Source organism: Anoplophora glabripennis, unplaced genomic scaffold (assembly GCF_000390285.2).
Source record: "Anoplophora glabripennis isolate ALB-LARVAE unplaced genomic scaffold, Agla_2.0 scaffold61, whole genome shotgun sequence".
Classification (NCBI taxonomy): Eukaryota; Metazoa; Arthropoda; class Insecta; order Coleoptera; family Cerambycidae; genus Anoplophora; species Anoplophora glabripennis.
Window position 1 is genome coordinate 79,908 of NW_019416237.1, and position 20,979 is coordinate 100,886.

The following is a 20,979-nucleotide window of genomic DNA, read 5'->3' on the forward strand; positions in this document are numbered from 1 at the left end:
GGCATAAAATATATATGTTTAAAATAAAAAAAATCATTAAAAAAAATTAAAATTCATCCTTATGAAAATAACAAACAACGCTTTTTATAACTAACCTTTACAACAACATAAGGAGAATAACTAAAAACGAAATAACATTAATATACCTACAATTTTTACAAATCAACATGCAAGTGATTGTGATGATACAGTTGAAAATATGTTTCAATTTACTATTAATTGCTTCAAAAACAAATTCAAAATTATCAAGCATTTCGTCCTGTATTTTTTTTCAATACTTGCAAATTTTCAGGTAAAAAAAATATGTCTAAAGGACTGACAATGAGATCGGGGCTGTTTTCTGGCCACCTAAGGTTTCTAATAATATTTTTTAGTGTTCGTTGACGGGATTCTTCCTCCAAAATAAATTTGCCAATATTCCTGAAGAACTTTTGCACATTATTGTTATTTGAATAATACAGTTAATTATGTTTTATTTTTCGTCATCAGAATAACCCATTGTAATTTTTTTAATTTTTTAAATTAAAATGGGTTATTCTAATAATGATAAATCCCATGTATTTTTAAAAGAAGGTTCGTTTCTGTCGTTTTTGTCTGATTGTGTGCGAGAGAGATAGAGTTATAGTGTGCGATAGAGATAGAGTGACTCTGTCCTCATAGAGAGCTTATCTCTCTCTCTCTCTCTCTCTCTCTCTCTCTCTCTCTCTCTCTCTCTCTCTCTCTCTCTCTCTCTCTCTCTCTCTCTCTCTCTCTCTCTCTCTCTCTCTCTCTCTCTCTCTCTCTCTCTCTCTCTCTCTCTCTCTCTCTCTCTCTCTCTCTCTCTCTCTCTCTCTCTCTCTCTCTCTCTCTCTCTCTCTCTCTCTCTCTCTCTCTCTCTCTCTCTCTCTCTCTCTCTCTCTCTCTCTCTCTCTCTCTCTCTCTGCTGGCTTCAGGAGTCTCCCCAGCAATTTCAGGACACCTAGGGAAGGAACGTGGGGTAGAGCGCGTGGCTTTGTTAAGCCTTTGTTATCGATCTATGATGTCACACAGTATAAGAAAAAAAAATGGTTTTTACTCGTAACTCGGAAATGGCTGGAAATATAAACAAATTTCCCCTTGGTTCTGAGTAGAGCACTCGGTGGGTGACGCAGAGCAGGGTGTCACAATATATGAAAGAAAAAAAAAACAGTATTTGCTTAGACTCTTAAGTATCAAAAATCTCCCATGGTGAACAAATAAATCTCCCATAGTGAACGAGTGAAAAACGTCAAAACCCGCATGTCAACAAAAAAAAAATCGGGACCAACGGTGTGTGACGTCATAGGACAAAAAAGTGGTTTATAACTCGGAAACGGTGCGTTGAATCGAAAAAATAATTGAAAATTGTCAACCCCTCCCTCCCGGGTTCTGTATGTTGCTTCTGCGTTGAATGCAAAAGGTCCGAAGTCCGTATGTCGAAAATAAATTCTGGAAACAAGAGGTATTTCGTGTTATAGTAAAAAGGCCGTATAACACGGAAACGGTGCGTTAAATCGAAAAAATAATTGAAAAAATCTCCCCACACCCCATGTTCTGTATGACAGTTCTGCGTTGAATGGAAAAGGTCCGAAGTCCGTATGTGGAAAATAAATTTCGGAAAAAAGAGGTGTGTGAGATGATACAGTAAAAAAGGTCTTATAATTCGGAAACGGTGGGTTGAATTGAAAAAATGATTAAAAAAATCTCCCCACTACTCTGGTTCTGATTGTCCGTTCTGCGTTGAATGGAAACGGTCCGAAGTCAGTATGTCGAAAAACAAAAAAGTTAGTTAGTTAAAAATTGCAACAGCAGTAGCGAACGCATTATCTTATCTCTGTATTGATTGATGATTTGTTGTTTTTTTTTAAATAAATTTCGTATTCAACTACTCCTTGAGGTTCCAGCAATTTTACATTGTGTTAATTTTTTTGAACACCTTGTGTCACAAATATAGGCACTACCAATGACATCCATAATATGCAACACTTGTGTCAATAAATAATTATTTACCTATCTAAAGAAATCAACAATAAGAGGCAGTACCCATCTAAGGATACACAATCTGTATAATGCAATTTTTTTAAACATAGGTTTTGATATCGTACCATATTGGAAGTCGACGCACAAATCTAAAAACATTACTTTCGAGTTTTTGAATTTTCCCATTCCAAGGTGATATAAAATAAATAATTAATTAGGTAAATTCATAGTTTTAATTCTAACTTGATTTATTTTATTTAACATTTAAGGCAAATGTGATTTCCAAACACAAGATAAGTTCCATATCTCTTTAATTACATAATTTAAAGCATTAAATTTCTTTAGCAGTTATTATTTGGCAACAAAGCCACCGCTGGAACTGCCGCCTATTAGCAAGTAGAAGTTACCACGCTAAATTTTATAGCTGGAAGCCGGCTAAGGAGACGCTGCTTCCATTTCGGGTTGCCAATTTCCAGCATTTATGTAGCAGTCTGTAGCGATACGCTATATTGTCTGTGCCTGCAGTATGGCGACTTCACTGTTGCTTTCTGAAAGCACAAGTCTAAGCCTGGATCCGCATGTATGCGTGATCACGGATCCGTTGTGGCCATTAACAACCAATTGTGCATCAGTAAAGCGACTCAAGGTCAAAACAGTTTGGTCACATGCGCATACATGTTTATCCAGGCTTAGGTCGTAAATGTCAGTCTTTTAATTTTGACACTTAGCAGTTTAGAGAAAACATTAGAGAGATAGAGAGAGAGAAAGACATAGTTTGGGTACTATATTTCTATCTCACACAGGCACTTGATTGGCTAACGCAAGTCCTTCCTCAACGATTAGAGAGAGAGAAAGTGAGCACCCAAACTATCTACCTTTCTCTCTACAGCGTCTATACTTTTAACACCCGGTGTTTCCTCCATGTAGTAAATACTCTAATAGTAAAACGCTGTTAGATTCAAATGAAAAATTAAATATTATACCATCTCTTTAATTACAAGCAAAATTAAAACTATCATGAAACTAAACATTCTTGGAAAGCATTCTAAAATATTAGCAGAACTACCACCATCATCAATTTCAGAAACTCTTCTTTGTAGAGTCCAGCGGTCGTAATAATAGGTATCCCTACCATAACCGACCACTTTATACCCCAGTTCTGCGAGGCCATTTAAGTTATGAATCACAGACGTCATTTCTATGTTGAGATATCCCTTTCCTAACTCATATTCTGTACAATTCAATGTGTCTATTAACACCTCCACGTCTTCCAAGTCATGATAAACCCTTAGAGTAATATTTTCGTTCATATTGTATGTCCTTGTTTGGGGTTCGACTATGACGAAGTCTTGGCATAATACTGCACTTGCAAATAGAGAAACAAGAATACTGTATTGAAAAATAATCGCAATTTTCATGGCTGCTTCTGGATCTTCTGAATCTGTAAATATTAAGCACAAATTTAAATTATAGTAAATCCAGAACTATAATGAAGGAAATGAAATACGTAATAATGATTTAAGGTAATTGTTCGAAAAATCCACCGTTGAAACTAATACACTTTACAGGTTTTCTGAGAGATCTTCGGGTTTGAAACAACATATTGGGATTGCGTCTGACTTCGTTGGCAGCGATTTGTATTCTTTGCCACAACTCTTCATGCGAACCAATAGATTCTTTGTAAACTATATCTTTTATTTAAGACCAAAAAAAATATCCAGAGGATTGAAGTCCGGACTTCTGGGTGGCCAAGCAAAAATGCTGACATAGCCAATCCAGCGATTTGGAAAAACTGCATCTAAATATACACGCACTGGCCGAGAAAAATGCGGTGGAGCTCCGTCGTGCATGACCACATGTCTCTTCTTAAATAAAGTAGAACTTCTTCAAGCCGTGGAAGAATTTTTGCTTGGCCACCCAGAAGTCCGGACTTCAATCCTCTTGATTTTTCTTTTTGGTCTAATGAAAAGATATAGTTTACAAAGAATCTATTGGTTCGCATGAAGAGTTATGGCAATGAATATAAATCGCTGCCAACGAAGTCAGATGCAATCCCAATATGTTGTTTCAAACTCGAAGATCTCTCAGAAAACGTTGTGTAAAGTGTATCAGTGTCAACGGTGGTTGCTTCGAACAATAATTACTTTAAATCATTATTACGTATTTCATTTGTTTTATTGTTGATTGTTGAAATGACATGAAGAAACACTTAGCTTGTTTCGCTTTTAATTTTTGGCATTATCAAAACATAGTGTTCGTTAAATCGATTTTTCTCTAACACGGATCGAGATACCGAAATGAAATGAGAGTACATAATTAATGGAAAAATTATTGCTCTTTCAGCTTTTGAATCAAGTTTCATGTTAGATATTCAGAGTAAAAAGTTATTAACTAAATTTTTGGTAAATTTGGTCGTAGGTGGCGCCCGCTATGAGCAACGCTGAAATTGCAGCACGCATCTTATTTGTCGCTTAAAAAAATATAGTTGCACAAATTTTCCAGTTCCTAACCTATATATTTTCAGAATAATCGCAAAAAAACGATCTAAAATTTTAACTTTCATCACCCTGTATTTCCGAAACTATCAACTTTCGGATAAGGCATGTTTGCGCCAATGGTCACCATTTCACGTGTAGTATCTTCAGCTTTCGATTTTCCCATTGTTAATGAATCACCCTGTATACATTACTCTATTCTGCCCAACAAAATAGTGTATGCGGATCAAATCTCTATAAACATTAATGTCCAATTATAATGTTCTTTTGTTTCTTGATGAGATATCTAAAGAAAATAGCGAAGCAGATAGTGAAGCTAGTAGGTATCTTGCTAGTTTGTATCGAAACAAATTTTTATTTTTATTGAAAGCAATGATTTCCACGTTTAATAGAGTTAAGCGGCTTAATATTGTTATTCGAAGCAAATCATTGTTTTATTGAAATTTTAAATTGTACATGGAAAATGTATCTGCAAGTTTAGTGTGAAAAGGAGAAAAAAATCGATGAACCAGTTTTACTTAGAGTGATTAAGATGTCTAAGCGTTATGATGACTGTACTCTATATGCTTTTCAAACTCCAGAAAATATGTATAAGGTAACTTTTTTCTTAATAGTTGATGATAGATTTAAAAGTGATGCCATTTTACAATTCGAATTGCTGCAAGAGATACCAGCTCTGACGAGATTATAATTCTTATATTATTTTTTAAGAGTCACACTTTAATAAAAACAAATTTACCTTACATCGAGATATGCTCTTAAACGCGTACGGACATTCTAAATCTTTTGGGAATACCTGACTACCTTTCTTTGCATTACCTATATACCAGGATTTGCAAAATTTATATAGATTGGACATATAACACAAAAAAGGTGAAACTACTTCTCAATTAATTATACAAAAGCTGTAACAGCAACAATGACATTAATAAAATTGCCAATGAATGTATAAATACCAATGAAATAAGAAAGATTTTTTTTATGTNTTTTTGCTTGGCCACCCAGAAGTCCGGACTTCAACCCTCTTGATTTTTCTTTTTGGTCTCGAATGAGAGATATAGTTTACAAAGAATCTATTGGTTCGCATGAAGAGTTGTGGCAATGAATATAAATCGCTGCCAACGAAGTCAGATGCAATCCCAATATGTTGTTTCAAACTCGAAGATCTCTCAGAAAACGTTGTGTAAAGTGTATCAGTGTCAACGGTGGTTGCTTCGAACAATAATTACTTTAAATCATTATTACGTATTTCATTTGTTTTATTGTTGATTGTTGAAATGACATGAAGAAACACTTAGCTTGTTTCGCTTTTAATTTTTGGCATTATCAAAACATAGTGTTCGTTAAATCGATTTTTCTCTAACACGGATCGAGATACCGAAATGAAATGAGAGTACATAATTAATGGAAAAATTATTGCTCTTTCAGCTTTTGAATCAAGTTTCATGTTAGATATTCAGAGTAAAAAGTTATTAACTAAATTTTTGGTAAATTTGGTCGTAGGTGGCGCCCGCTATGAGCAACGCTGAAATTGCAGCACGCATCTTATTTGTCGCTTAAAAAAATATAGTTGCACAAATTTTCCAGTTCCTAACCTATATATTTTCAGAATAATCGCAAAAAAACGATTTAAAATTTTAACTTTCATCACCCTGTATTTCCGAAACTATCAACTTTCGGATAAGGCATGTTTGCGCCAATGGTCACCATTTCACGTGTAGTATCTTCAGCTTTCGATTTTCCCATTGTTAATGAATCACCCTGTATACATTACTCTATTCTGCCCAACAAAATAGTGTATGCGGATCAAATCTCTATAAACATTAATGTCCAATTATAATGTTCTTTTGTTTCTTGATGAGATATCTAAAGAAAATAGCGAAGCAGATAGTGAAGCTAGTAGGTATCTTGCTAGTTTGTATCGAAACAAATTTTTATTTTTATTGAAAGCAATGATTTCCACGTTTAATAGAGTTAAGCGGCTTAATATTGTTATTCGAAGCAAATCATTGTTTTATTGAAATTTTAAATTGTACATGGAAAATGTATCTGCAAGTTTAGTGTGAAAAGGAGAAAAAAATCGATGAACCAGTTTTACTTAGAGTGATTAAGATGTCTAAGCGTTATGATGACTGTACTCTATATGCTTTTCAAACTCCAGAAAATATGTATAAGGTAACTTTTTTCTTAATAGTTGATGATAGATTTAAAAGTGATGCCATTTTACAATTCGAATTGCTGCAAGAGATACCAGCTCTGACGAGATTATAATTCTTATATTATTTTTTAAGAGTCACACTTTAATAAAAACAAATTTACCTTACATCGAGATATGCTCTTAAACGCGTACGGACATTCTAAATCTTTTGGGAATACCTGACTACCTTTCTTTGCATTACCTATATACCAGGATTTGCAAAATTTATATAGATTGGACATATAACACAAAAAAGGTGAAACTACTTCTCAATTAATTATACAAAAGCTGTAACAGCAACAATGACATTAATAAAATTGCCAATGAATGTATAAATACCAATGAAATAAGAAAGATTTTTTTTATGTTGAGGACTGAGTAAATTTAAATTTAATATTCTTTGCCGCAATTATTGTTAGTGCGTTTTAAATTATGTAACTGCTTGTTTCGAATGTACAAAATATTTAATTACTGTTGCATTCGTTACTGGCTTTGATTAAATACCAATTTTAGTTTTTCCTTTGTAAATATAAGACATTTTTAGTTTTTTTAGGTATTTGCAGATACATATTACATATATTTATTTATTCCAATTTTTGTAAAATGTATGTTAAGTTTTGACCAAATATATAAAGGGTTTAAAAATTATGTAGGTACGTACTTTTCACTACCCAAGCAAATTACTGTTGATGTTGATGATGAGCTAAGTAAGCACCAACGGAGAAATTGCTAAGTCCGTCTCCCTGACTATACAAATCGAAGTGGAAAATACTTTCCCAACAAGTAACACTTTCTGAAAAACAAATGACTAATTTGAAATAGGAATAACACTGTCTAAAGTAAAACTTAAAAGGTGAAATAAGGCTTGTATGAAATTAAATCAAACTTTCTGAAAGAGTATCGTATAAGAACAAATAAGATATAAAAATGTATAAAATAATTCACAATTTTTTTAATTGTTGTAACAATCAACCACTTACTTATCTATAAAACCACAAAGCAAGAATAAAATATATTGTATTACTTACACTAAATAAAATTTACCCTAATCCCTGTTTATAAAACCTGTAAGATAACGCCTAACGTCTGAGAAAGTCTGAGAAAAGTCTAGTAATATCGACGTGCTTTTAATTATATAGTGTACAATGTTATCATCTCAGAATAATAAATCCTATGATTATGAAATCTTAATTAAATAAATATTTTGTTTATACGGTACAGGGTAATTAATTAAAACAACATAAACAAAGTGTAAGAGTAATAGAATGCTTATGTATAATATTAGGAAAAAAATATCACTCAATTTTGAAACTAATTTTTGCCTGACTGGAATTCTGCCGATTCTTTATGAACAATCAGATAATCTTAAAACAATAAAGATGTTACAGAAAGATTTTTAGAAAACTTTGACTCTTGTCAGTAATATTTATCTACTTAAATTAACAACAGAAATAATTATCTGATATAAATAAGATTATACCAACATAGTAAGGAAGATACATATTAAAAATTACAGAGGATCTGGTGCAATTGATATATTTTTTATGAAAAATTACATCCCAACATCAGTCTCGATAAAATGGAAGAAAAGTTATGATCGTCATTTGTTTTTTTATTACACTGTGTATAAAACAGTAGACACTGCACGTCAGCATGATATATAAAATAAACAAAAACTGATCAAATGATTAATGAAAATTATAGATAATTGAACTTATAAGCACGAAATATTTTTAATGTAAAAGGTTTACAAAATCGCAGTCTACAGTACCTACCAGAGAGATTATTAATTCATAAGCACAGGTAACAATTTAAACTTGCTTCAACTAATTTATTTATTATTAATTCATAGTCTAATGTGTAATAAATACTTTTCAGTAAGTAATTTTGTTCTATTGAGATTGTAGTACATATCAGGGTTATCCAAATTTTAACTACAAAATATTCAGGAATGAAAGACGAAGAAGTGTGGAGATGGCACTTTGCTATAATTTGTTTTCGAAATAAATGCAAAATTAAGAAAAAACTCGTTCAAAATAACTAGTTTCAGTTAAAATTTATATTTTTTTTCATGTATTCCATTTTGTTAAGTAATTTATTTTACATACGTAATTTAGTTTCGATCTCTCCATTTGTTTTGAAGGTATTCAGAGATATAACATTTCTTTTAGAAACTAACTCCCTATATCTCGAAAACGGAGAAGTTTCGACAAAAAAACTTATAGCAAAATGTCATTATTTTTACATTCTAAATTCCTAAATTTTTACCATAAAAATTCATCCTGTGTGTGTAATATTATTATATTTTCTGTTTCAGCAGTAAGAGGTAACAAGGGTACACTGATATTCCTGATGATGAAATCGACACTTCCATTGTACATTTTCCTAACATACGTACTTATAAATGTGGTATTCTCTTACGATTTCATCGTGCTAGAACCACAACAATCGTCCAATAACTTAGACAAGAATATAACAGTGAAAATTTATTACGAGTTAGACGACATTGATGACATAATAGAGAGTCTAGAATCGCCAAAATATGAAATTGGGAGAGGATTCTTAGTGATAACGGAGACATCAGTCATTCACATTCTAAATGGACTTGCAAAGGCTGGATACAACGTGGTGGGTTATGCGAGGAATGGAAATAGCTACGATCGATGGACACTACAGAGGATCGAGAATGAAAGTCAACTTTTTTAAACTGCAGTCAGATCTTCCACTTAGATTGCCATAAAAAGTATGTTCAAATTAAATATTGAACATTTTACAACAATAATGGAATAATTTAGGTATTAATAATAAAAAAGTACCCAATGATAGTATTCATAGTATATTTTATTAGAACTGTTTCTCTCAAAATGATTATAGGTATACCTTATTTTCACAAATATTTATAATATTTCTTTTTAAAATAAAATTATATTTACAACCATCTTTGATTGTACTAATAGTTACAGATTGATACATTTTCAAATTCATTTTAAGATAAAGAAAAATAGCAATATTGGAACAATTGTAACTACTGACTATAAAAATCGTCAACTATCTATTAGATATTAGATTATTATTAATAGAGATCAGAAACGTTGCGGTGACCTTCACATAAATAAGAAGTAGTAATATCTATTATGCTAGTAAGCGTCAATACGGAATACGCGTTGTATTAGCTTATTAGCAGATACAATAGGCTAAATCTATGGTCAAAACGATGCCGCTCTATGCTCACGACATACTATGCTACTGACTGCCAAAAAAACATGTGCCATACACTCGACTCAGTAGACCAAGCAAAGCATTAAACCCAGGGACACAATCACAAACGTCCAACGTCCCTCAGCAAAAAACTTGGATTGTTCTCCGGCATGCCAGACCGACAAGTCAGGCATTAAGGTATCGTATCGAATAAATTGATCGATGCGAAGCTACAGATCAGAGGCAGACATGTACATGTTATTACACAATGACGCGGATATTGGGATTACTAAAATATGAAGTAGTTGATGCTTCTCCACCAAAATTATCTTAATTGCACTGAATTTAATAAAAAATTAAATTTATTATAAACAATACGTTCATAGGACAAGACTTGGTTCATATTTTCTGAACTTTTAATAATTTCTTTGTGCAGATATAGTTATTTTGTTTAAATAAAAGATAAAGAATTTAGACATTAATAAATCTATTATAATAATAGATACCATTAATTAGATAAGTATGTAGTAATCTGGTATTTTCTGCTTTTCTCTATGTGGATGCAGACGAAAAAATTATGAAGGATTATCCATACAACTGTCACAAACATTATTATTAAAGCTACATTAATCCTATTGTGTTGGATACTGAATAATGTGGACTAATATACAGGGTGGCCAAATGAAAACAAAACAGAACCATTTTCAGGAACTGCGTCAAGATTGTAGAACAACGTTCAGACCCGTCGTTTTTAGATTAAAGGGGGGCATTCTTTGCTGATCTCCACGATCACCGGATTTATCGCCCCTTGATTTCTTTTTGTAGAGATACCTAAAAAGTAAAATCTATAAATCGACGAATATCGTCAAATCACTCCGGAAATGCTTCGGAATGTGCGCGAACGTTTCGAACAAAATCTTTATTCTTGTATGGAAGGGGGCGTTCATCAGTTTGAACATTTAATCAACTAAGTAGTAAGTAAGCAACTAAACATAATTTAAATTTTAAATTGTAAATTTTTTTTCAAATATTGGGCGAAATTATAAAATTTAAAGTCTGTTGTAAGAGCTTTCAAAAGAAATAGTACTCAACCCCCAATGCCATTTAAATATTTTGGGATGATGCTTACCCTTGCTTAGGGGTGAAAGTGGCGGAGTCAAAAATACCAGCAGAGAATGTCCCCCTTTAATCTAAAATCGACGGCTCTGAGCGTTTTTCTACCATCTTGACGCAGTTCCTGAAAATGGCTCTGTTTCGTTTTCATTTGGCCACCCTGTAGGTATACATGCTGATAATGTGTAGGTAAGTAGGTATATCAGATGTCGAGAAATATGAAAAAGACAATACTTATCGTCAACAGATATTATGACTGATTTTGTTGATTTCTTAAATACCTAACATTATCAACGAGTTTGAATTTTCATGAACAAGTTAAATATCTTAGCAAAATTTATCAATTCCAATTTAAGGCGGATTGGGGCTAACGATTATTATTTCAGATTACAACGAATTTTATTTCGGATTACTTCAATAGTGATTTTCGCATGTCGAAAATAATTGAAAAAACTGCGTATCTTCTTCTTAATAGAAAATATAGATCAGAAATTAATTTATGAGGATCTGAGTGATCCAGTAGAAATTTTGTATACAGAAAAACTATCTAATAAACGAACGGGCGCAAATCCGGTATTTAACATAAAAATGGGTTTTTTACAAAAACTACGCAACTTTAGGTATAGGGAAAGCTATTAAAAAATTGTAGGGTCTACAGAAAGGCATATAATGAAATCATAAAAAACAGAGTGTTCTATTTGAAAAAGTCGAGATTTTTCAAATTTTAAATTATCAGATTTGGCACGATTTTTTTGCCCCTTGTATATCGCAGGTCAACTTTTGATACGTTTTTTGAAAGAGCCATCTTCACTCAACAGTTCCTGAAAAAAAATAATTTCTAGCTGTCATACAATCATAATTATGTCAACTACAAGAAGTGACGTAACATAAGAAAAAAAATGAAAAGTCGATTATCTCGAAAACTATCAATATAAGTATTTTAATAGGGATCATAACACAAAGTCCCGTTAATTTTTCACGTAGAATTCGATAATGCCATAAAAAATATACGTTTGCATTTAAAAAAATTAAGTTATATCTTTTATTAACCTAGATATTGGATTTACGCGCACTAGGTGGACACGGTGTATAACTCTGTGGATCTAGTGTATATTTTGTGAATTACATAAAAAAAAACATTCCAGCTGTAATAAATTCTTAATTTTCTACGAATCTCTAAGTCTCTTTATATTATTTCATCTTCATCCCAACGTAGAAAACTCTTAAGAGTGTGAAGGTATTTTATTAAATCGCATTTTTTGCATATTTAGAAAATACTTAAAAATATTTTGATAATATGCCTACAATACCCTGTATACCTATTTATTTATATACAAGTCGTGTAAGTCGATGAAAGAAATTGTCAGTTGATCTACTAATTAAAAATTATGACAAAATTGTATGTAGAGAGATGACATAAATCAGAAGAAAAATGTTGTGTACTGTGTTTTTCAGGGTAATTATGACTCTAATGAATATTTAAAAAATTATAAAGAATGCATAAAGAAATTCTTTATACAATTTTTGAATGACCCGCTTAACATATTCGTCCTGTGCACTTGCGCATGGATATAACATCACATTTGTCACTGGACCTGTCAATGTTTACGTAATTTATTAAAAAAAATAGAAAAAATATAATTAATAATTTAATAATGTTTACAAGCCAAGTAAGTTTAAAAACTACCAGAAATATCCAATAAACCCGTAATTTTTATAGAAGGTTTCAAAATTATAGGTCATTAGAAGGTGTTTAATACCAGCAGCTGCAGTTGTAGTTGAAGCTACAGTTAAACCACAAGCGAAAAATGAACAAGAATTATTGTGCAGACCTAGTGAACTTCCAATATATAGCCCGGAGCCTATTTGGGAATCTACCACAGCCTTAAAGGAACGGGAGATACCAGGGTTCATTGAAGATTCATTTAGAAACATTCGATTAACTTTGACTAAATATAATGAAGAACTTCAAGCTTATAAAAAAGTAGGACTTGATCAGTTTGAAAAAAGCAGGGAAAACGTAGAATGTAAGTGTCACAATTTAAATGCGATTTCTTTAAATCGTGTTTAACATCTATTTTAAAATAAAGTTAAAATGACTATCCTTTCAGTGTTTAAATAATTTTTAGATGTAATTAGCTACTTACAAGAAGAAAATAATACATTACCAAAAGCAGGAGCAATAGGCATTGGAGCACTCACAGGTCTAATTTTTGGACTACGTGGTGGATTTTTTAAAAGAACACTCTATGCAACAACTGGTGCTTTAGGTATGGCAGCCTTGTGCTATCCAAAAGAGGCAGCAGTATATACTCGAATTGGACTTACAGAATCAAAGAAATATATTACTATTGCATACAACTTTGTTTATGGAGGTATGTAACAATAATATTTTAGTTTAGGATCTCTATTTCTAGTAAGAAAAACATTAGTATAATGAACTACTTGCATAAAAAGAGTGTACAAAAACTACCAAATGGTTATTCACCGGTTTTATTAATATTTGCAGTTAAAAAAGACGACCCACCACTAGAACTGCCATCTTTACCAAAAATACCAACCAGCTTTTCTGAAGCCTGGGAGAGTGTAAAATCAACAGCTACTTCATTTGTTTCAGATGAGAAAAAACCAGAACTACTGTCAACGGAGAAGGTAAATACATTGAAAGTCGAGAAATCTAATATTAAAGATCCCATAGACGTTGTTACCAAATCCCATGACATTGCCGTTGCTAAATCCTGTCATTGTCCTATCGGTGCTTGTCTTGGCCAGCCCGAGGAGAACATCCCAAATCCTGCAAAAGCTGCAAAAAATCCAAATGTGACACCTAGTTGATTAAGTCCTGTTGTAAACGATTTTTGCTTACGGTAGTATTCTATTCAAATTTGTATGGATGGATTGCTTTCTATAGGTTTTGCACTCCAAATTCAACCTTTTGCAACCAACCACCTTTCACCAAATGTTCCAACATTATTGGCACGAAACAGAGACAGTAAACAAAAATAAAGAGTTGTCGCTTCAGGAACGAGCTATTCTTCACTTTGCCCCTGTGGTAATTTCACTCGCTGATATACTTTTACTCGATTAAGACAGTTGTGTCAACTGTCTTTTTGTAAGAGAGAAGAGTGTTTTGGGCCAATCATATTAGAACAAACGGTGAAAGGTGATTGGTCCAGTACATAAGGTAATTTTAAATGTGTGTAGTTTACTATATAGAACAGCAGTTCTAAACATTTTGTTTACCGCAGACCTACTTTCGATATTTTTTTGTTGTTGCAGACCCCCAGTTACTTAGATATAAGTCCCAATTTAAATGGGTTTGATATATTAATTTTAAATTGCATACCAAACGTAAATATTGGAAAAATCAACAATAAGTTACACTCTGACATAAAAGAGTGCATTTTCTTAATTAAGTTATTAGTGATTTAGTGTTCCTAAAGACTTCGCAGACCCCCGGGTTAATAAGCACTGGTATAGAACATACAATAAAAAAAAAATGGAAATAAAAAAGACAGATTTAATAAATACGCATCATTTTTTAAAAGAAAGCTTGAGAACTGCTGATTTTACTATAAAATTTACTTATACAGTAGATAAACTGTACAGTGTTGCTTGTGTTACAGAACTCGTAACTTTTTATAAAAAATGGAAAATTTGGTATATTTAAACAATACGTTTTCACCATATTTGTCAACTTATATTCATTTCTAAATATTAATTCATTTAATAGTAGCCTGTACTACCAAAGTGGCAGCTCAACTCAAATATTTATTTTTAACTTGGACTCTAAAAACGTGCATATTTGGAAATCATAACTATTTCAAAATTGCGACGAATTTTTTAGAATTAACTTTTTGGATGATGGGCAATTAATTTTTTTATACTTCATTGAAAAGTTTTTGCAATTTTAACACTGCTCCAAAAAAGTTGAAATATTCTGGGGTGAAAGTGTTCTAAAAAAAATTTAATGTAGAGGTTACACTTTTTATCATGTAGCATCGCAACACTGTTGCTGTGATCGATTTTAGTATTTCAGGAGCTGCTACATTATGTTGCTTCTCCTACAGTGAATTACCTGACATTAAATTTAAAAAAAAATTATAGTAATAAAACAAATAAATTATTGAAAATTTAAAATGGAACATGATAAAAATTTTAATAATGTTAGATTTTGGATGGTGTAAAGTAATGTGGCATTATTCGATTTCGGATAAAAAATCACTAATGCTGCTCGCACACTTGTACATCTTTTGTATGACGCTATCTGGAAAATAATGCAACTTTACTAATGCAAAGTGCAAAAAATGCTACAATTTCAATAAATTGTGCAAACTTATATTGTGGTGCTATATCTGCTTAGAGCATTAATTCTTGTAATAAAGTACACTCACCGGCACGAAAAACGGAACAGTCACATTTTTTTAAATCTTATTTTTTTAGTTGATTGTAATGTTTTTGTACTGTATTAGTGTAAACACCATCAGTACAAAATATTTTCTATGATTTTTAATAAGAAAATATATATTCATGATTCACACGTAAGTTTTTCAACAAAATGTGAAGAAAATAAAAAAACGCAGGAAAGTATTGTGGCAAACTAAAGCAAAAATAACTAAAACTCAAACAATTTCCATTCAATAATGAGTGTTGCCCCCACAACTTCTAATTATTGCTTTAATTCGTCTTGGCATGCAAATCAGGTCCCTGATGTCCTCTTGGACAAAAAGTTCCCATTTTTCCACAAGAGCATCTTGAAGCTGATTTAAGGTTAGTTGCGCAGGAAGTCGACTGCGAATTCGTCACTCAAGCATATCCCAAACATGCTCAATTGAGTTGGCATCTGGACTTAATGCTGGCCACTCCATAACAGCAACGTTTACCTCGTTCAGATATTGTAGCGTCATTCTTGCAGTATGGGGTCTAACATTATCATGCATTAGCAGAAAGTCATCTAACATGAAACTGGCATAAGGAACCACAAAATCTTAGAGAATATCACCAATGTACCTAGCAGCTGTGAGGGAGCCGCTTGGAACGATATAGAGTTCTGTATGCGTTTCCAGAGAAATTCCAGCCCAGACCATAACTAAACCCCCTTGATATCCGTCTCTAGGACTGAAGGAACATTCGGCAAAACGTTCTTGTGATCTTCCCATATTCTCTCACGACCATCTGGAGGTCGCAGACTAAATCTTGACTTGTCTGTGAACAAGACGCGACCCCATTCGTTTTCACCCCAAATCTGATGATTTCTAGCAAACTGAAGTCGTGCAGTGCGATGACGTCTAAGAAGTTCTGGTCCTGTTGCAGGTCTACGACTAGTCAGATTTGCTTCTCCAAGTCAGTGTCTAACTGTCCTTTCACTTACGTTGGTATTTCGAACATACTGAAGATTCCGAAGGCTTTGCATGACAATAAAACGATCATTGTGGGCATTGGTTCTTCGTTGAGGACCAGTTTCAGGTCGCCTTCTGTAAGATCCAGTTTCCACAAAACATCCATAAATGCGATGGACTGTGCCATTCGATATTTGATATTATTGGGCAACATATCGGTGCCTTCTTCCATCTTGAATCAATGCAACGATAGCAGCTGCTGTTTCAGAATTTACAGCCATTATTCATGTGATTAAACTAACACAACACAACTCACAACACTGCTTTCAACTTTTTTTAACTTTTTGACGATTACAAAACAATTTAAAAACGCGCATATCCAGAGCACTACGAATATTTAAGGAATAAGATTACTGTATCATTCAGCTTTCATAAATTTTGTGCAAAATTATCAAATAATCTTTAAAGCGTTCTTGAAAATTGTTTAAAAAGTTTTGTTTTGCTTATGTTTGCATTATTAGACAAATAAAACATCTGAATTCTTAGAAATTTAAGCTTTTCTTGAAAAAAATGCAAGTGCTCCGTTTTTCATGCTGGTGAGTGTATTTATAACTCCACAACAGTCACGCTTTCTCATGTGTATTGTATTTTTTCAACAGAAAGTAACTTGGATATTTTTATAATCTGATTCCATTTTTGTTCTTTTGATTTTATGTTTAATATACCACTCACTATAAATATTTTTTCACTACATTATAAAATTTGGGATCGCTACGGTTAATATAATAAACATTATGAATGTAAAATGAAATGAAAACAAAATGATATAACTCATATATTGAGGTTGCAGGTTAACTTGTCAACAAAAAATTTCACATTATTGTGCTACAAAAGTGTACGGGTGTGTGAACAGCTTAATAAAATTTTTTAAAATTTGAGGAAGAAAAATCAACCGAGGCAGATTTGAGGAAGTTATAGCTTACAAAATTGTGCCTTTTTAGGGTGTATTAAAAAACATATTAGGAGCTTAATGTTTTTATGTTAATGGTGTGCACTAGTATAAATTAGAACATCCTGTAAAAATATTTAAATACACAAGCTGACTACAACTTACAGTGGTTTATGCAGAGTATTAAATAAAAACATAAATCAGCCGGAACAATTCTAACAAAAGATTGAAATGAAAATTATGAGAGTGAGCCAAGTATTCTAGATCAGTTTGACAATCAGCAACACGGTTTTGGTTATGTTCCTTGTGGACAGCTTTAAGAATAAGATATCTCCCTAAATATTTGTAATTTTAAAAAATGATTCACTGGATTCATTTACATTGTGACTTATACCTGCAGTTAAAATACGAGGTTTGATCAAAAAGTAACGGGAATCGTAAATTTTCTCAGAAAGTATTTACTTAATCTGCAATTTTTATCCCATCCCTTTCAAAGTGATATACACTTATGCCAATGTAGTTGCCAGTTTGAGAAATACTGGTGGAATGCCTCTTTTGGTATCATCTTGAGCACTGTTAGCGATTTTGACTTTACCTCATATATTGTTGAAAAACGTCCGTTGAGTATCTTTTTGAATTTGGGAAGTAGGAACAAGTCACAGGGGTCATGTCCGGAGAATACGGTGGTTGCTGCATGCATCACAATGGTGTTGTGTTCTGTCAAGAACTGTTAGATAAGCAAAGCCATATCCGTGCTTTAGTATGAAAACATGCTATCTCAGATTTCGGTTGGAAAACATGCTATCTCAAATTCTGGTTGGAAAACATTCTATCTCAAATTAAACTTGGAAAACATGCTAGCTCAGATCTTTAAGTAAAAACATGCTATCTCAGTGTGACTAAAAATTTAAGTTGGCACATTGAATGATTGAAACCATGCATTTATAATAAACTTGTATAATATATTTTTCAAAAACTAAGGAATATTTATGTTCAGGTACACTGTTTATTTAAATTTTTTTATTCAATATTTTTCAATAACAAAATTGTTAATTAAAAAAATAGAATAATATGCAGTATGCTGCAACAAATACATTACTTGACGTTTTTTGAAATAACAAATTATAAAAAAATAATGTATACCTTAATATATAAAAATGTTTGTTATTACTAAAAATGATTCGATTTTTTTCATACAAGTTTGCTTTGATATCAAAATTAATAGCGTACTCTTATCTGATTTATAGTCGCTACACTTGATACACTTATTTTTCTTTTTCAGAAAATCTGAGATGCGCATTTTATTCTGAAAATAATTTTTCCTAATGCAGACTAAGGAGACTGCAATAAAAAGAATTATATAGTGAAGGCCCCAAACTCCGGGTCCGAATCGTTCTTACTGTACCTCAATAAAAACACGGTAGCCGCATCCTTGCATTGACTTTGGAAATAAAATGCAGGTATGCGTCACTTTTATTACTGGTACTTTATGATGTGCTGATGATAAACATGTGTGCATGGGGAACCGCGGAAATGTGCACGTGCATATCATAGGCGCCCGTCGCATCGATATATACATTTTATACATTATATTTATATTCTGGTTATTATGCTAACTCTATTAATAAAAGTAAGAGTACTGACAGTAAATCAGATAAGAGTGCGTTATTAATTTTTATATCAAAGCAAACTTGTATGAAAAAAATTGAATCATTTTTAGTAATGATAAACATTTTTATATATTAAGGTATACACTATTTTTTTTATAATTTGTTATTTCAAAAAACGTCGGGTAATGTACGTGTTGCAGCATACTGCATATTATTCTATTTTTTTTTAATTAACAATTTTGTCGTTTATAAAAGTAATAGCAAAATTAATTGAAAAATGTTGAATAAAAAATATATAATAAACAGTGTACCTAAACATAAACATTCCTTACTTTTTTTAAAATATATTATACAGGCTGATTCAGGCATAATGTCATTAATTTTAACCACGTATTGGGAAGGCTTAATAAAGACAGAAAATTGGAAAAAAACAATTTTTACTCGACTTTTAAAAATGAAGGAAATCGACCCATAACTCCCGCTACGAGGGCGGCCCTGGCCGATCCCCGGATGCTCGGAAAATTTTGTAACGTAATGTCACGAACAGTTGTCGGCTAAAGGAACAGCGTTGCCAAGTTCACATCATAATGTGTGGTTCACATTTACTGTTAAACGTATTCAAGTAAATAAAGAAGCTTGCTGCATTTTATTATAAATAATTTTAACAATTGTATTAACTTAGTGTAGAATGTTTTAACGAGCCTGACTTCTCGAAGTAAACTTTCTTTAAAAGAACATACATAAAGCAGAGGTAGTTGCCTGTTTGTAGGCACACCGTATTTTATCAAATAAAAAAGTCGGCATACTACTAAATACCCAAATATACAAAATACACTACACACGGTTACAAAACCATTAATAATTTAAAGCGTTTATTCAAATCTACCACCCTCCATATCTCCCGCATTTTTCCCGCAAAGGAGTTAACATAACACATTTTCAAAAAGTTCAAGCTTTAGAAGCAGCTGATTTCCCCAATCGTCTTGAATTTTGCAATTGGTTCCTAAGTGCAGCAGAACTTTATTAACAAAGTGCTCTGGACGGATAAATGCTGTTTTATTTGTGCTGGCATTTTATGNTATAATATATGTTTATTATAAATGCATGCATGCAACTTAAATTTCTGTGATCTCAAACTGAGATAGCATGTTTTTATTTAAAGATGTGAGCTAGCATGTTTTCCAAGCTTAATTTGAGATAGCATGTTTTCCAACCGAAATCTGAGATAGCATGTTTTCGTACTAAAACGTCGACATGTGCCCGTGTGTTGTTATGGTGCAAAATCCATGAGTTCTTCATATTCTTGTCATTTTCTCCTGATTGCCTCACGCAAATTGTGCAAAACTTGTAGTTAGTTCTCCTTGTTAGCTGTACGACAATGCAGTAAAAATTCTTGATGAACTATTCCATTGTAGGCGAAGAAAATTGTTAGAAGAACCTGTACATTTGACCAGATCTCATCTCATCTTTGATGTATTCTTAGCCTTCCTGAAAACATTTGTACCATTGATAAACTCGTGGCTGTCACATAGTACCATCGTCAAAGGCGTTCTTTTACATTTTGAATGGTTCGCTACACTTAATTCCGTTTTTATCTCAAAATATCACACAAACTTTCTTATCCCACATTTCGCCACACAAAAAATCACTAAAAATACTGAAGAAAGTCTTACTCATTCACTCGCTAAACACAAAGTGTGGCAGCTGCCCAAAAACTAACAGGCCCATCACTGACAGTGTTACCAATAAACAAAAAAAGAATCAACTCGATAGACAAAATACAACACACATAATTTGAAAATTCCCGTTACTTTTTGATCAATCTACCATATAAGAATTACCTTGCAAGTGTTATGACATTAAACCCACGTTTTAATCTCATTTGAGAAAAAATAACATATTTGATATATCTGCTCTTTTGATTTTATCAACATTTTTCAGGTACCTAAATCCAATTAAATGACTGAAGCTGAAAAAATTCTTTGTTGGTGGAAGACTTCAAATATTTAAAAAAATATAGCTAATATATATAAATAAAACATACAAATTTTATACAAAGGATTTTATTTAAAAAATAAAACAACAGCTGCTTTATCACAGC

General features: G+C 32.3%; 1 protein-coding gene and 1 long non-coding RNA gene across 2 annotated transcripts; one reads left to right on the forward strand and one right to left on the reverse strand.

Annotated features, from left to right (window-relative positions):
* Positions 1-2,952: 2,952 nt before the first annotated feature.
* On the reverse strand, positions 2,953-7,469 carry LOC108917729. The gene is made up of 2 exons (XR_002763122.1): positions 7,331-7,469; positions 2,953-3,418 (listed from the first exon to the last, which is right to left on the reverse strand). It is a non-coding gene; the product is annotated as an uncharacterized LOC108917729 (long non-coding RNA).
* A 5,077-nt stretch (positions 7,470-12,546) lies between these two features.
* On the forward strand, positions 12,547-20,930 carry LOC108917717 (MICOS complex subunit MIC27). Its single transcript, XM_018724459.1, has 5 exons — positions 12,547-12,650; positions 12,719-13,007; positions 13,110-13,355; positions 13,490-13,632; positions 20,820-20,930. Exons 1-5 carry the CDS (start codon positions 12,636-12,638, stop codon positions 20,835-20,837), a joined length of 711 nt encoding a protein of 236 aa, XP_018579975.1. The 5' UTR covers positions 12,547-12,635; the 3' UTR covers positions 20,838-20,930.
* Positions 20,931-20,979: the final 49 nt, after the last annotated feature.

What these genes read in the sequence shown, in the direction of transcription:
- LOC108917717 (XM_018724459.1), top strand. An exon ending in AAGCAGGGAAAACGTAGAAT is followed by an intron (nt 13,008 to 13,109) that starts GTAAGTGTCACA and finishes AATAATTTTTAG; the next exon opens with ATGTAATTAGCTACTTACAA. An exon ending in ATACAACTTTGTTTATGGAG is followed by an intron (nt 13,356 to 13,489) that starts GTATGTAACAAT and finishes TAATATTTGCAG; the next exon opens with TTAAAAAAGACGACCCACCA.